Consider the following 16015-nt stretch of genomic DNA (forward strand, 5'->3'; position numbering starts at 1 on the left):
AACTGCATAATGGTTAAGAGTGTGGTTTTGAGAGCCAGACAGACCTGGCTTGGAGTCCCAGGTCTTCTGCTGTTTTCTAGCCGTGTCATCTTGGGTAGTTCGCTTCACTTGTCTCTTCATCTGCAAAATGGGGTGAGCGTTCTTGTCGCCTGGCTTTTTCTTTTTTCTTCTTTCGGAAATGAAAGGGCTCTTGAGCCTCCTGCTGTTGTCACAGCGGCAGCTAGGACGATGCTGGGGTTAGAGTGGCGGAGCGGGAGCGGGAATCCCACCGGCGTCTGCCCTACCCGGAGGCGTCTGCCCTACCCGGAGGCGCAGTCTGTCATCTTTGACCCTGGAGGTGCAGAGGACGCCTTCTGGGCATTTCCCTCTGGGTCCCCGCGGGAGGAGGCGGGGGTGCCCCGGGATCCCCCCGTCTGCCAGGGAGCGGCGGCGGGCCCGGGAGGGGAGGCGGGCCTGGGAAGCAGCCAGCGCGGCTCGGCGGCACCCTCGGCGGGGGCCCCCGCCTCCCGGCTGGGCAGGTCCGCGGGCGGGGGCAGGGCCGGCCGCGGGGACGGGCGGGGATTGGCTGGCGAGCGCGCCGCCCCTCGCACACCAGCCGCTCGGGCGGGCGGGGAGGGAGCGCAGCCGGCAGCTGGCCGCCGCCTCCTCTGCAGTGCCTCCCTCCGTGCGCTCCCTCCGGCGGGGATAATGGGAGGCCCGCCGGCCGATGCCCCGGGGGAGGCCGGCCGAGGTAGGGGCGCAGCGCGAGGCAGGGGCGCGGGCGAGGAGCGCCGGGCAGACCGGACGCTGGCAGGAGGGGCAGTGTCCTCTTGGATGTCAGGAGGGTTCGCAAGGAAAACAAAAACACAGTGGAAGGCGAAGGAGGCAGCTGGAGGCAGGAAGATGGTCCCTGCTAGCCTTTCTTTCCCAGGCCCCCTCCCCTCCCGCGCTCCTCCTGCCCCTTCGGTGGTGCTGGGGGGCGCAGCAGCAGGACTTTGCTTCTTTTCTGGTACCAGTCTAGCTCATCCGTCTCTCTGGCTTCTTTTGCAGGTGGAAATAAAGGCTGGTGAAGGAGCCGGGCCTTGGGGACAAGGAGCTGCTGTCAAGGTACCTTGTGTGTGTGTGTGTGTGTGTGTGTGTGTGTGTGTGTGTGTGTGTGTGTGTGTAGTGGTGGTGGCGGCGAAGTGTTTGACTGGATTGGATAAAAATAAAGGGTCTCCTCTGGTGATCCCTTAATCTCCCACTGTGTGTATAGCAGCAGCTGAGGGGGAGGGGCGGCGGGGGTGTGGGCGGCCAATGAATTCTCAGGCCTGTGTGGGTTTTGTTTGGATTCTTTTTGCTTTCTCAGCTGGATGGTTTGGGTGCAGTTGGGGTTTGGTTTGTTGAACTGGTTTTTTTTTTTTTTTAAAAGACATGCAACCCACTCCCCACCCTGCCTCTGGAAATCTCTCGAGAATGTCCCTGGCACTGTTGGTTTGCATCCAATCTGCAGAAATCCTTGGGGGGGGGTGTAAGGGGGAGGGAGAATTGTGCTCCTGAGTCTGAAGCTGATAGGGTGTCATTAGTCATGCTGCTGTCACCATGGAGATGGCTGGAGAGGAGAGGAGGTGGTGGGGGTGAGGATATTTTGGGTAGGGTGGGGGCTGATGCAACATCGTGACTGGGAATCCGCTGGGTGTCTGCTGTTACTCTGCGAAGCTTGGTGTCTGGGGGACTGGGAAGGGAGTGTTCCCAGGTGCGTGGGAAGCAGAGAAAGGGGCACTGAGCTGCTCCGTGCGGGCGGGGTTTGGGTTATTTGGGGCAGGGTAGGGGAGAGTCTGGTGGAGTATTGGCTATTACTAGGAAACCACAGATATTCCTTCTAGGTTGGCAAGGACCTGACCAGTAGGTTTCCTTGGGCTTTGCCCCTCTTTTCAGGGCTGGGGACCCGCTGTGAGTTTGAGATTACTCAGCAGTATCCTCTGCTGGCCCAGGGTGGAGAAAACAGAGTGGGAGGTGGCTCTGTGTGGCTGCCTCTCAAGTCCAAGAGCAGAGAGGCTGCGAAGGAGTGTAGGGACAGGTGGGCAGGGGCAGGCCATGAGGGACATTTCCTCGCAAGGAGGAAGCCTGTTCCTGCCTCTGCCTCAGCCCCAGCTGCCCCCTCAGCCCCAGGAGTCTTTGGGGAGCTGGGGAGCCTGGTTGCTGGGTAGCAGTGGGTGAGGTGCTAGTGTCCCCAGATGCTCTTAGTCTCTCCTCCCTGGAAATCCTCCTCCCGCCTCCTGGGAAAGCTGTGGGAAGCTCTGTGGAGGTGCTGGAAGTGGCATCCTGCCACCTCACTGACGGGGCGGGGACGCCGGCAGGGAGGGCTCTTCTTCCCCATGTGGGATGCAGGGCGGATCAGGAGGAGGCCTGGGTAGTTCCCTGACCTTGTCCCAAGAACTTGAGGCAAGAAAGTGCTTGGGGGAGGATGCGAATTTTGCTTTTGGAGCAGCTTCCTGGAAGGAGAAGAGCCAGGTGGTATCAACTCCCCTGGAGCGCTGGGCGTGCTTGGGTGAGACTGGGAGTGGTGGGTGATCACCTGGGAGGAGGCTGGGGGAGGCCTGGGGGCAAGCAGAGGATGGTTGATGCTGGCGACCTGTGGGTGGGGAGGAGAGAGCAGTGAGCTCACCGCACACCAGCTCTCACTCCACGCTCTTTTCCATGCTCCTCTCTGGAGCAGAACCCCCAGGTTCCACCTCCACTTCCTCCCCTGGCCTCCCACTGCTGACTAGAGAAGTTGTAATCACACTAGGAGTATGGTGTTGCGAGGTAGACCTGTTCCGCCCCCCAGCCTGGGGAAAGAAGGCCAAGGGGATGAGGACAGATGGGCTCAGGAAGGGGGCAGTCCCCTCCCTCCTCTGTATCTGCAGCCTTGTCAGCCAGAGCTTCCCTCTCTGCTGGGAGAAAGGACGGCTGGCAGGTTTGTTTACTCCCGAAAGCACCCCCTCCTGCTGTAGTGATGGCTTTCCCTGGCAGACCTGCTTCTCTTCAGCTCTTTCCAAGTGTGTTCTCTGCATCTCCCTGCCTGCGTTCTGCTGGCCCAGGATGGAGGCCAGTTTTCTGCAGTCCTGCTGGAGGCTTTCAGCCTGATACCCTAGCCTAGCCCTTAGTGTTGTGGGCATGTGGCAGGGGCGCTTTGAAAATCCGGATGGAGCTCTCCTAACAAGCCTTCCGCCTACCCCTTTCTCAGAGTAGGGCCTGAGCTGGCTGAGTTTTTAAAGCTCTGAGGTTGTGTCTGTGCTTGTTTTTATTGTTCAGTTGTCTGAGAATCATAGCTTCCTCTCGGCCTGGTTTAGGCACTGCCGGCAAACGCTCAAGTCTCAGTCCCCAGTTCCTGGTGCCACCATCCCCCCACTTAGGGTTTTCTTGGGTGGCCAGATGGCTGCAGTGTCCCACATACCCCGGATGAGGCAGTTTTGCCAGATCCTCTTTCATTATCAGGTTGTGGTGTAAGAAGATGTGTCTGGTGTACGAGCTTGTTCTGAGATCAGGCCAACACTCTGGGACACAGGATAAAGAGGGTGTCTTAGTCTGTATTCTCACAAAGATGGGTGAATGGTATCCAGTAGGCAATGGGAATGTGCACATCTACCATGTGCTGAGTCCTTCCAGGGTTTCAAGAATATCTTTGATGCCTGGGTGTCCATAGTGCCTAGCACAGGCAGAGTTGAGCCTGATAAATGCAAGTTGATGCTTTAATGTCTGGTGTGTTCCATGTCGACCCCATGATATCCCAAGGAAATGCTAAAGCAGACACTCCTGCTGCCTCCTCCTCCTTGGCAGCCTAGACCAGAGTGAGTGCTCAGTGCCAAGAGCACCAGGCCGCCCTGCTTTCGGGCTCCCACGCGGCTCCCACGCTCTGCCCCATGGGAACCCTCAACTGGCTGAGGATGATGGGAAACTATTTTGGGACTGTGCCCAGGATCTCTGCCTTCTGTCTCTCCTTTTGGCCACTGCAGAAGTGCCCTGTTGTCAAGGATCTATGATCCTCTACTTTCTAAACACCGTGGGTCACTCACACTAGTTCTTTTTTGCCTGCTGTTCCCACTCTCCAGCTCTTTATGGGGGTTCAGGGGGAATCCCTTCTCTCTTAGGTGTGTCTATAAGCAGCAGTGAACTTGGGAGATATGGAAGCAGATGAGCGTGTCAAGCTAGAGCAGGAAAGGAACCCAGCGAAGGGTTTCCAGAGTTGAGTTTGGGGATGGAGAGAAAGAAAGAAGGGGCTTCCCCTGTCCGTGATAAGAACAGGATTGAATCCCAGATCTTGATTGAATCTCAGCTCTGCCTCCTTGGCGACCCCCACCCCCCACCTAATGTCATAGGAGAGGGAGAGAGGTTTGCAAGATACACATGTAGGTGAGCCCGGGGGAGAGCCTTCCTGCTCTCAGGGACCACCCTCTTTCTGGGCCCAGTGAGGAGGGGCTGGGTGCTGGGAAGTGGGCTTTGTGGTCTTGCCAAACTCCCTCCCATACCTGCAAGCTGTAGCAGCAAATGGTTTTTGCCTAGCTGGGGACAGGGACTGTGGGGAGGGGCTTTGGTTTGGCTCAGCTTTTGGGTCTCCTAATCCTCTTAAGTCCTCCCTTTCCTACCCCTGACCTCTTAGGCTTTTGGCCTCGTTTCCTCTCACACCCGGCATCTGGCAGTTAGCTGAGGTCTCAGCATCTCTGCAGCTTCTGAGAAAGATCTGGATTAGTTTGGGAAGCCTTTAGGCAAACAGGGGGCAGGGATGGCTTGGACGATTAAAATCTATAGATTATGTGCTATGCAGGGCTGTGACCCCATCTCCATTCACTTTATCTCCCTTTCTTCCTCTTTCTACATTGAGCATTTGCCATATTCCAGGTACAGTATCAGGTCTGCAAAATGGAAAAATCATTATTATTTGATTTTTTTTTTTTTTTTTCCGACACAGAGTCTCCTGGGTTGCCTGGGCTAGAGTTATTATTTGATTCTTACAAAACTATTGGAAGTAAAAGACACTGACTAAATTACCTATAAAGTTATAACTGTAAATGGGAAAACCATCATTGCCAGTTTTTGTTTCTTATGTGTTGAAGCCACTTTTGACCTTAACTTTGTGTTTGGGGCTGTGAACTTGCACATGGCGGACAAAACTCCTCACCCACATGCACCCAGCTCTTCACATTTGCTTTCTCACTGGCTCAGCAAACCTCAAGGGACTTTGAAGGAAGAATCAATATGCCAGCTTTGTTTTCAGTAAGTTAGTGTTTCTGGTATCTAGCGATGACAGGTTAGTATAGTGGGGTCAGAAATGGATTAATGGGGAAGGGAGCTTAGTTTTGAATGGAAAGTGTTGGCTTTAGACATGTTCGGTTTGAGATTCAGATAACAGTATTTCTGGAAAGAAATACTGCTCCTGGGCAGTTCACCTTGAACCCTAAATTGGCTTCATGGTTCCTGCAGCCCTGACTTCTTCAGGGGGTTCTAGTGAGATTCACTGGCTAAAAGGAGGAGGGTGGAAAGTGCGGCTGGTAGTTTCTCTCCTCTCTGTTTCCTACTCTGGTCCTACTCTTGGGTTCTGTCATTAGCAGCGGAGAGATCACTTAGTGTCTGTGGACTTGTGGGACTTCAGTTTTTTCTGTAAAGTGAAGGTGTTGCCTTCCAAGTGAGTTTTTCTCAAACTAAATCTGGGGAAGGACCAGTTTTTGTTTCTTGGGATGTGTGTGGGTTTTTTTTCCTTGATATGCAAAACTAAAACACAGTTCTGCTTTGTACAGCTAGTTTGCGGCTTGCAGCACATGCAGCTCACCTCGGGAATTCAGCACCATTCGGACTGACTGGTCTCTGAGCCATTTTCAGTGAGGCCAGTCTAGTGACCATGCCTTTGTATAGCATGGTAGCTTTAAATTGCTCTAACGGTTTCTAAAGCCTTCCTCTTTTTCCTGTATTTATGTTGCAGTGGTCTGGTGATAAACAGTTTATGGGCCAAACCCTGAACAGCACTGCTTTATTTATTTATTTAGTTTGGACAAAAAGTAAGATCTAAGCACTACTTTGGAACTTTGCTTCTCAAAGAGCATAGGGTCTCTTTTGATGCCTCTCCATTCTTTCTGGACATCACTTTTCTGCTCTTCTGTACCCTCTGTCTTTATGACAGAGTCAACACTTGGAAGAGTAGAGATCTTTCTGCCCCAGAGATTCTCTCGGAGTGCCCTGAAAGATTTACTTGCATCTTGGCTTCTGTAGACAAGGATGTCCCCTGTCTTCCCCTTCACCTCTGGGAGTCTGATGGGGGAGTGTGAGCCCCCTGAAGGCCCTGCAAGAGACAAAAGCTTCATTGCCACAGTCAGGGCACCTTGACTTTTTAGCGTTTTCCATTCAGTGGCTCTTAATAACCTAGAGGTGTAGCCTTTTTCCTCTGGCGGCTGATTACAAACTCTGCCCTGATTTCTATAAGGATAGACATCCAAATATTTTTGACTGCATGAGTTTGGCCATCTTCCCTCTACTTCCTCCTGCCGAGGATCTTTGGCCTTTTTGTTTGAGATGCTAAAGATTAGGCAAAAAAGTAAAGATACGAATTTCCTTCTATCCTGGCCACCTCATCCTAGAGGAGAGTGGAGAGGGAGGTGAGTTGGTATAAAAGTGTCTTGCTACAAAAATGTTCCTTAAGAGGCAAACATTCCAAGGATAGGAAGATTAGGGTCTAAGCAAATCCTGGTTACCTCTGTGGCCTGGAACTCTTGTGCCCTTGGTGCTTAAGTAATTGGATTTCTCAACCCCGCCTCCCAGCATTTTTCCTGTGTAATCCTAACCTCATGGGCTTTGCAAAGGAAACAAAGGCATTGCAAGGGTTTGCAGCTTGCTCCTGAGCTCTGTGCCCTATGGACTGAGTTCTCCTGCTTTGCCTCCTCTGCAGCATTCACTGCCTCCCCGAAACCCCCATCTTCAGGAGTCTGGTTTTCTAGCTTGCAGGCCTTGGTGCCCAGCCCCGCTAAGCAGATGGAATTTTCAGAAGGAGCTGTTTCCTGCCAGTCCACCTTCAGGAACCTCAGGAAGGTTCCATCTCTGACTCCTGCTGGCCACTCTGCAGAAAAGGGAAGAGCCATAGAGGCAGAGAGAGCCCCAGGAGGGATCTGGCCTAAGAATCCTCTCTGGATCCCCAGACCAACTCCCTCTGCGACACCTTCTCCCTTGGGTGTGTGACCCTTGGGCCAAGTCATTTCTCTGCGGGCTCGAACGAGTTCAGGTGGTGACACAAGAGGGTTCCCCCTATTGCACCAGACCCTGCTGGACCCAGAGAGGGGAGACTGTGCCTTTACAACGTGGATTGTTGTTGCCCTACATCCTGAGCTCTGGGGAGGGAATACAGAAACGGATTTTCAGTGGTGCGCTGGAGGCAGTGCCCAAGAGGTGCCCATCCTGTTTTTCCTGGCATTGTGGATCCTTCTCTCTGCTACTGTCCTCTCCATCCTAGGATGCTATTCATGGCCTCAGCCCATCCCCAGGCCTGCCCCTTGTGCTTTGAGCTCAGCTGTAAGTCCTAGACTGAGCAGAGAAGGCCTCTGAGGGCATGCTCTGTGAAGTGTGGGCCAAGGACTGTGTCAGAATCACCTAGGGAAGCTTGTGAAATGCTGACGGCTGCCTGGTTAAGATGGCTGTCTGCTGGGGTCCAACCCATGGCTTCTGTTGCACAGTTAGGCAGCGTGGACACGGGATGAAGGTGGCATGGGGGCTCCTGTATTAGTGCTGGAAGCTCCAGGCAGGTGGGCCATGTGGTATCCCCCTCCTCACTGGCCCTGCCACTTGCCCCTGAGCTGGGTCCTACCTGATGGTTGAGCTATGTGCTGACCTCTGCCCTGTGGCCTTTCCTCCCACTACTGTTTCTCCTTGGTTTCCTGTTTTCTGGCTGTGGGTTCCTAGAAGTGTCATTTGGACCCTGGGTAGTAGTTAGGGCTTAGCTCTGGGGTTGTGTGGTTGGAGTGGTGTGTGTCTTAGGGCTGTGCTGGCAAGTGGTCCAGGACAGTTTGCACACCCCGGCTAGGAGCCCGAACCAGGGTTCTGTGTCCAACTCTTGGGAAGCCTGGAAAACCCCTCCCCCTCTTCACGGATGCTGCCCCCTCCATGTGGAGGGCATTGCTCCCCATTGGTTCTCTGCCCGAGACTGGAGGAAGCCGGATATGGAGGAGGACCTGGGTGGGTGCTGCCTAAACACTCCACACCTAAACGCTTCCACCCCCACAGCTTCCACCGGGACAGGCAGAGCCCATGCTTCAACTTGCCTAGAGAGTTCCCAGCGGCAGTCCCTCTGGTTCAACTAGTTTAGTGGTTCTTAATCTCCACTGTATGTTAGAATCATCTGAGGACCTTTTAGAAAAGAAAATATCAATGCCTGGGCTCCAGGGAGTCTGATGTCATTTGTCTGGAGTGGAACCCGGGCCTCAGCATTTTCCACAGCTCCTCAGGTGATGTGTGATCATCCCATATCAGCACCCCACCCCCACAACATGATTGAAATCTGTAGTCAGGGCTGAGAGTGAGAGCAGCTGCCTTGTCTAGTTGGGTCTCCCTGTGTCTCCCCATCCCTGGGTTACTCCAGAATTTTTTTCTCTTTCATTGATGAGACTGATCCGTGAGATCACAGTTATTAAAACCCTTAATTTAAGAGGGGAACTCCATAGGAAATGATAGAAACTGAGTTTTCTCCTCTCAGTTTTATAGTTTTTAAAAAGATTTTTTTTTTTTTTTTTTTTGTTACTGAAGTATAGCACACACAGAAGAAAAGCACATGTTGTGTAGCTTGGTGAGTTTTCACAGAGTAAACACCTGTGTACCCAGCACCTGGGTTGAGAAATGAGTACCCTTACCCCATTGCCCAGAATTTCTTTGGCATTTAGACAAAGTCTGGTCATGACTAGGGCAGCAATGTGTGCTGGCTTTGGGCCTGGAGGGCTTCAGCTTGGCCTCTACTGAGCCTTTAAATACTTTATACACCTTGTGCCAGGTGCTCCTGAAACTGAGTGGATTTCACTGTGTAGGGGAACCCTTCTAGTCTCTCCCTGGTGTTACCTTCTTCCCTATCACCTTTTCCTTTCCCACGTGGGCCTTTAGGCATAATAAAAAGTAATATAAGTCTCCAATCTTGTGTAAATTCAAAAATCTATATCTTTTTTGGGCTTTTATTCTTTTTTTTTTTTTTTTTGAGACAGAGTCTTGCTCTATTGCCTGGGCTAGAGTGCCCTGGCATCAGCCTAGCTCACAGCAACCTCAAACTCCTGGGCTCAAGCGATCCTCCTGCCTCAGCCTCCCGAGTAGGTGGGACTACAGGCATGCACCACCATGCCCAGCTAATTTCTTCTATATATATTTTTTTAGTTGTCCGGCTGATTTCTTTCTATTTTTAGTAGAGACAGGGTCTTGCTCTTGCTCAGGCTGGTCTTGAACTCCTGAGCTCAAACGATCCACCCGCCTCGGCCTCCCAGAGTGCTAGGATTACAGGCGTGAGCCACCGTGCCTGGCCTTATTCTTTTTTGATTATATAGGTAATATATGCTCTTTGGAGAAATTAGAAAATAGAAATATATAGAAGGTGTGGGAAGGGGAAAAATTTGTCCATAATTTCACAGTCCAGTTAATCACAATTAACTGGAGTATCCCTCCAGATGTCATTCTGTGCAGACTATCTACCTGTTTAGTGTTGTTTATGGAAGTGGAGTCATGCTGCATTACAGTCCATTGTACCCTGCATAATAACCACAGTCACGTCATTTATTGAGCATGTACCATGTGCGGGGTAGGCACATGGGGTAAGGTTTTCATAGTCTTTCCCGTAGTTCTCATGACAACTCAGAGGCAGGTGGTAGTAGCGCCACCTTTTCGATGAGGAAACTGAGATTTAAGCCAGGAGCTTGACCAAGGACTGGTGTTTTTACAAGGGATGAAGCTGGAATCAAGGCTAGGGGATGTCTGACTTTGTAGCTGATGCTTTTGTCTGTAGACTGTCCTACTAAGACTGTCCTTCCATGCCTTCCATGATTTTTTTTTCTTTTCACTTTAATGTGCATCATGACTCTAGTGTTTTACCCTCTTCACTCCATCCCCCACTCCAAAGACAGGATCTTGCTCTGTCACCTAGGAGTTAGCACTACATCTGGCTAATTTAAAAATTTTTTTGTTGTAGAGACAGGAGTCTTTTATGTTGCCCAGGCTGCTCTCAAACTCCTGGCCTCAAGGGATCTTACCATCTTGGTCTCCCAGAGTGCCGGGATTACAGGCATGAGCCACTGCTCCTGGGGCTAAATTAAACTTTTAAATGGCTATGGAGTGTTTCATTTTACAGTTCTATCATAATTTAACTTGTTTCTTATTAATGGACATCTACAGTTCCAATTTTTTTGTAATTATGAATGATAAGGTAATGAACTTATTCATATTATACATAATTTTCTTGTTAAGTGTTTGTGTAGGACACAATTGTACAAGTGAAATTTTAATTGACATTACCAAGTTACCCTCCCAAAAGGTAATTTGATATCTATCAAATTTACTTTCCCACCAACACTGAATGAGGAATTATCAGTCTTTAATTTTTGCCAATTTGATAGGTAGAAAATCTCACTTTAATTTCTTTCATTAGTGAAGTTGAGAGTGTTTTAAAATGGTTAGCCATTTTGCATTTATTCTCTCTGTTGCCTGGTTATATCCATTATCTGTTATATCCATATTACTCTTAATTAGATCTTTTTATTGATCCATAAAAATTCTAATATTATCGATATTAACTTCTTTTTAAAAAATGTTCAATAAACTTTTATTGACTAACTCATGTGTGCCAGGCACTGTGCTGTTAGGTAGGGATATAGACAAAACTGTGACATGGTCCTTACATGTATTAAGATAAACATTATCCAAAAATGTGTAAGTTCTCCCATTTTCTTTTTTTGCTTTTATTATCTTTTTTTTTTTTTGGGACAGAGTCTTGCTCTGTTGCCTGGGCTAGAGTGAGTGCCATGGCATCAGCCTAGCTCACAGCAACCTCAAACTCCTGGGCTCAAGCGATCCTACTGCCTCAGCCTCCCGAGTAGCTGGGACTACAGGCATGTGCCACCATGCCCGGCTAATTTTTTCTATATATATTTTTAGTTGTCCAGATAATTTCTTTCTATTTTTAGTAGAGACAGGGTCTCACTCTTGCTCAGGCTGGTCTCGAACTCCTGACCTCGAGCGATCCACCCACCTTGGCCTCCCAGAGTGCTAGGATTACAGGCGTGAGCCACCGCGCCCGGCCTTATTATCATTTTTAATTGACACATATTAACTACATTTATGGGGTACAATGTGATTTTTTTTCCCTTCTTCCTTTCTTTTCTTTCTTTCTAGAAACAGGGTCTCACTCTGTCCCACAGGCTTGAGTGCAGTGGCACAATCATAGCTCACTGCAGCCTTGAACTCCTGGGCTCCTCCCTCAGCTGAGACTACAAGCATATACCTCCACACCTGGCTAATTTTTTTTTTTTTTTTTTTTTTGTAGAGACAAGGGGCTTACTGTGTTGCCCAGGCTGGTCTTAAACTCCTAACCTCAAGTGATCCCCCAAACTTGGTTTCCCAAAGTGCTAGGATTATGGGTGTGAGCCACCTCCTGGCCCAGTGTGATGTTTTGATATATGTATACAGTGGGTAATGATCAAACCAGAGCAATTAGCATATGCATCACCTCAACCATTTATCATTTCTCTGTGCTGGGAACACTGAAAATCTGCTCTGCTAGCTACTTGAAAATATATGATAAATTGTTAATTATAGTCAGCCTATAGTTCTATAGAACACTTACTCCTCCTATCTAGCTGTACTTTTTTTATCTGTTAACTAATCTTTGGCTATTCCCCACCTCCCTACCCTTTCCCCTCTCCAGTAACTATTCTACTCTGAGCTCAACTTTTTTAGTTCCACATATGAGTTGAGAACATTCGGTGTTTATCTTTCTGTGCCTGGCTTATTTCATTTAAGAGGTCCTCCAAGCTCACTCATGTTGTCACAAGTGAAAGAATTTTGTTCATTTTTGTGGCTAAATAGTATTCCACTGTGTGTATGTACCACATTTTCTTTGTCCATTCATCTGTTCATAAATACTTAGGTTGATTCTATATCTTGGCTGTTGTAAATGGTGCTGCAATAAACATGGGAGTGCAGATATCTCTTCAACATACTGATTATAGTTTCTTTGGATATAAACCCACTAGTGGGATGGTTGGATCATTTGGTAGTTCTATTTTTGTTTTCTGAGGAAACTTCTTACTGTTTTCCATAATGGCTATACTTATTTACATTCCCACCAACATTTAATTACCACTTTCTCTGCATCCTTGCCAGCATTTGTTATTTTTTGTCTTTTTGGTAATAGCCATTTTAACTGGGGTGATATCTCTCCTGTCTTCTTAAATGAGAAAACATAGCTTTCTCCTGAAGGCTCAGGCACATCATCATCAATATTTTCATATTCTGTTATGTTTTGCAAAAAATTTTGACATCTTATTTGTCTTTCATTGTAAAGTCTGTCATAGGGAGATTTGTCATATAGAGATTTTTTATACAGTCAGAATCTGTCAATATTCTTGCTCCTAAGGTTTTACTTAATAGTTTATTTTAGATATTCAGATGTCTAAGGTGAGGTTTATTTTTGTATATAGAATAGGATAGGGCTTGAACCTTTCCCAAATAGAAAGCCTGTACATTTACTGAGTATTTATAGCTTCCCCTGTGGCTTATAATTTTACCTTGAGCATTTTATAAATACTTTTATATTCAGGGGTGTTTAAGGCCTCTCTTCACTTCCATTGAATTATTTGTCTGATTCTGTCTCAGTATTTTATTGTTTCAATTACACAGTTTTTATATAACGATTGGTTTAAAAAAATACTTTGTCCACAACATTTTTCTGCCTTTCTTTTTGCACTTCTTTCTCCAGAAAAGCTTAAAAAATGACTTGTCATGTTCTGTGAAAAATATTGGGATTTTTCAGTTGGAATCGCATGGAACTTACAGGTTATTTTGGGAAGAATAGACAGCTTTATAATGAGAAAGGGAAGTTTATCTTTCCATTCTAGTCTTTTTGTGTGTTTAGCAAAGTTTTAAAGTTTTCTTGCATATGCATCTTACACATTTCTTAAGTTTATTCGTAGGTGTGTTGTAGCTTTTGTTGTTGCTGTTGTAAAATGTGGTCTTTTCTGTTACACTTTTTAATGCATGGATGTATTAGAAATGCTTCAGTTTGTCAGCTGTTCTGTGCCATCTCTGATACCCTTCCCCGCCCCAAGTCCCCTAGCACATTGTCTGTACCTCTCTGGCAGGGCCTGGGTATGAGTTTCTAGTGGTGGGGTGCTCCTCTTACTCAGTTTCTTGTCCCTAGTACCTGGCACAAAGCCTAGCATGTAGTAAATCCTTTTGATAAATGCTGTGGAGTGAGAGTTAGGAGAGAAAGTGAGCTTCACCTCTTCAAAGTGACAGCCTGGGCCCATGTGAAGAGCAGAATCTGAAGCAGCCCTGGCTCCAAGCCTGCAGGCTGTGATCCGGACAACAGATGGGGGGTACCTGCCTTGTCCCCACACGAAAAGAAGGTCCTGGGCCATTTTCCCACACGCAGACATGCGGGAGGAGCCCTCTGAGCCCACACGTCATAATTGCCCTGGGACGCCAGCCCACTGTCATTAACCCTCATTATACTAACCAGTGGGGAGAGCTGCTTTCTTGATTCCCAAGCACCTGAAGGTAGCCCAGGACAAACCTTGCTGCAACTTCTCTTAGGGGTTAAGGGCTCATCAAGGCTGGAAGCAAAGCTTGCAGAGACTGCTGGTGGAATGGCCCCACACTTGTGTGCCCAGTCAGCGCCCAGCGCTCCTTTCTCATGGTAACGCCTTTCTTCTGCCCTGTACTGCTCTCCTCCAGAACCTGTAGCTTCTTAGGTGAAGTTTATTCCTAGCGATGTGCTCATCTTGCCCATGGTGTTTGCATCTTAAGCCTTCATTTGTAATAGGGGAATGAAAGGCACTGTTTCTTGATGGTGCTGTCTGGGGTGTGCTGCTCCGCCCTGCACCCTTGGCTGTGGCTCCAGATCCTCAGGTCCCCTGTCTCTGCTGCCCCCAGAGCCAGGATGGCAATGTCTACCTGCCTAGGAGGGCCGGGTTCACAGGGACCCATAAATAAGGGATCCCCTACCCCTAGGCATGAGGTTGTGATCTTGGAGACATGGGAATCCCTGCTGCTGTTAAGCTGAGGTCAGGATTTCTGCCTCTTGACCTGCATAAAAGGAAGGTGGGGGAGGGGGTGTGAGCTGATTCCCAGTCCCTCTGTAAGGGTTGTGCATCTGGTTCAGTGTGTCACCGGGTTCCTCCTTTGACCGTGGCAGCGAACTGTTATTCATTTAACAGTTACTCATTTAGCCGGGGTCTGTGCTTGCCCTCCCCTTCTCGCTCACTCATCTCCCGTTTGGCAGAGGAGCTAGAAATGCTTTACCGGTTTGTTTGAATCCCTGGGAAACAGTGGCACACCTAGGAAGTGCGGGGGATTGGGGAGGGATGTGCAAGTACTGGTCTGGGCCCCCCCTCCCGTTGGTATCTTACTTCACCTGCGGGTGCCCACCTGGGGGGGCATGTGAGTCTACGGGAGTCTCTGTGTGCCAGGTAGCCCCAGGGCTGAGAGGGGGGCCCCTGTTGGCAGCCACAGCTGTATCTCTGCCAGCTCTGGAGGAGCCGCCTTCTCAGGGTGCCGAGCAGAAACTCTGACAGATGGACCTCCGTGAACCAATGGAGTTGTTCCAAATGCCTTCTCCCGGAGCAGAGCGTGGAGCAGAGCACATTCCGGCAGTGACGATGCTCAGGGCTTCGGCTCGCCTGTTGGATAGAGACTGTTCCTACCCCACTTCCCCCCTCCAGCTCCCCTGTTGCACTCTTTCAAGGAGCAGAGCACTGACCACTGACTGGCCAGGCCTGTGTGTGCACGCAGGAGGGGGAAAGAGACCATTGTCCCCTGCCAGCGTGCGAGACCCTCGGTTCACCTGGTCTCTAACCAGTGAGGCTCTTCCCTTGTCTGCGCTCACCCTCACCCCCATCAGTGTTATTGGAGGGGGCTTCTCGGAGGGTAGTTCTGGGACTACTTGTGTTGGAATCCCCTGTCTAGACAGGGTTGATCTTTGGGAGAGTGGGGATCTGTGTCTGTAGCCAGCTTCCTACAGGCAATTCCTACACCCACTGGAGTTGGAGAACTGCTGGTCTGTGGACTGAAGTAACTAAAGGAGCTGTGCTTATCTGGGGCTCCCAGCACTTGATGAGAACTGAAGAGACATGCCTTTAAGTGCTGTGATGGTTTGTGAAAAGGTCGAATATTATACAAACATATGAAAACGCAAGGCAGACTAAGTATAAAAGCTGCTGCATTTCGGATATGATCAAACTGTAGGAAATAGTTAAAAGTTTTTGCTGTTTGTTACAAAAAATGCACATTCACTGCAGAAAAATCATAAAGTTTGGGTAAGCAGATAAAGTTTTAAAAATCCATGATTTTTCTATTCAGAGAAAACTCCTGTTACTATTATGGTCTTTGTAGAATAGTCATTTTTTTTTTTTCATTCTAAATGTCTTTATTGGCCGGGCGCTGTGGCTCACGCCTGTAATCCTAGCACTCTGGGAGGCCGAGGCGGGTAGATCGCTCGAGGTCAAGAGTTCGAGACCAGCCTCAGCAAGAGCGAGACCCGGTCTCTACTAAAAATAGAAAGAAATTATCTGGCCAACTAAAAATATATATAGAAAAAATTAGCTGGGCATGGTGGCACATGCCTGTAGTCCCAGCTACTCGGGAGGCTGAGGCAGTAGGATTGCTTAAGCCCAGGAGTTTGAGGTTGCTGTGAGCTAGGCTGACGCCACGGCACTCACTCTAGCCCGGGCAACAGAGCGAGACTCTGTCTCAAAAAAAAAAAAATGTCTTTATTGACTTTTCCCTCTGATTGTCAAAATAGTACATGTTTATTACAAAAACTATTTCTTTTCTAATTGGTATGAAAATGTTT

At 48.9% G+C, this 16015-nt stretch overlaps 1 protein-coding gene across 2 annotated transcripts in view; it reads left to right on the forward strand.

Annotated features, from left to right (window-relative positions):
• The window catches only part of TET3 (tet methylcytosine dioxygenase 3), a 101218-nt gene that overhangs the window by 14584 nt on the left and 70619 nt on the right, over positions 1-16015 (forward strand). The window contains exon 3 of one of the 2 annotated variants that reach the window (XM_045549892.1): positions 1030-1086. In XM_045549892.1, the coding sequence (XP_045405848.1) occupies positions 1030-1086 (57 nt within the window). Of the gene's footprint in view, positions 1-1029; positions 1087-16015 lie in introns of those variants that run through there. The other variant, XM_045549891.1, reaches the window with a different exon arrangement.

Source organism: Lemur catta, chromosome 4 (genome assembly GCF_020740605.2).
Source record: "Lemur catta isolate mLemCat1 chromosome 4, mLemCat1.pri, whole genome shotgun sequence".
Lineage (NCBI taxonomy): Eukaryota > Metazoa > Chordata > Mammalia > Primates > Lemuridae > Lemur > Lemur catta.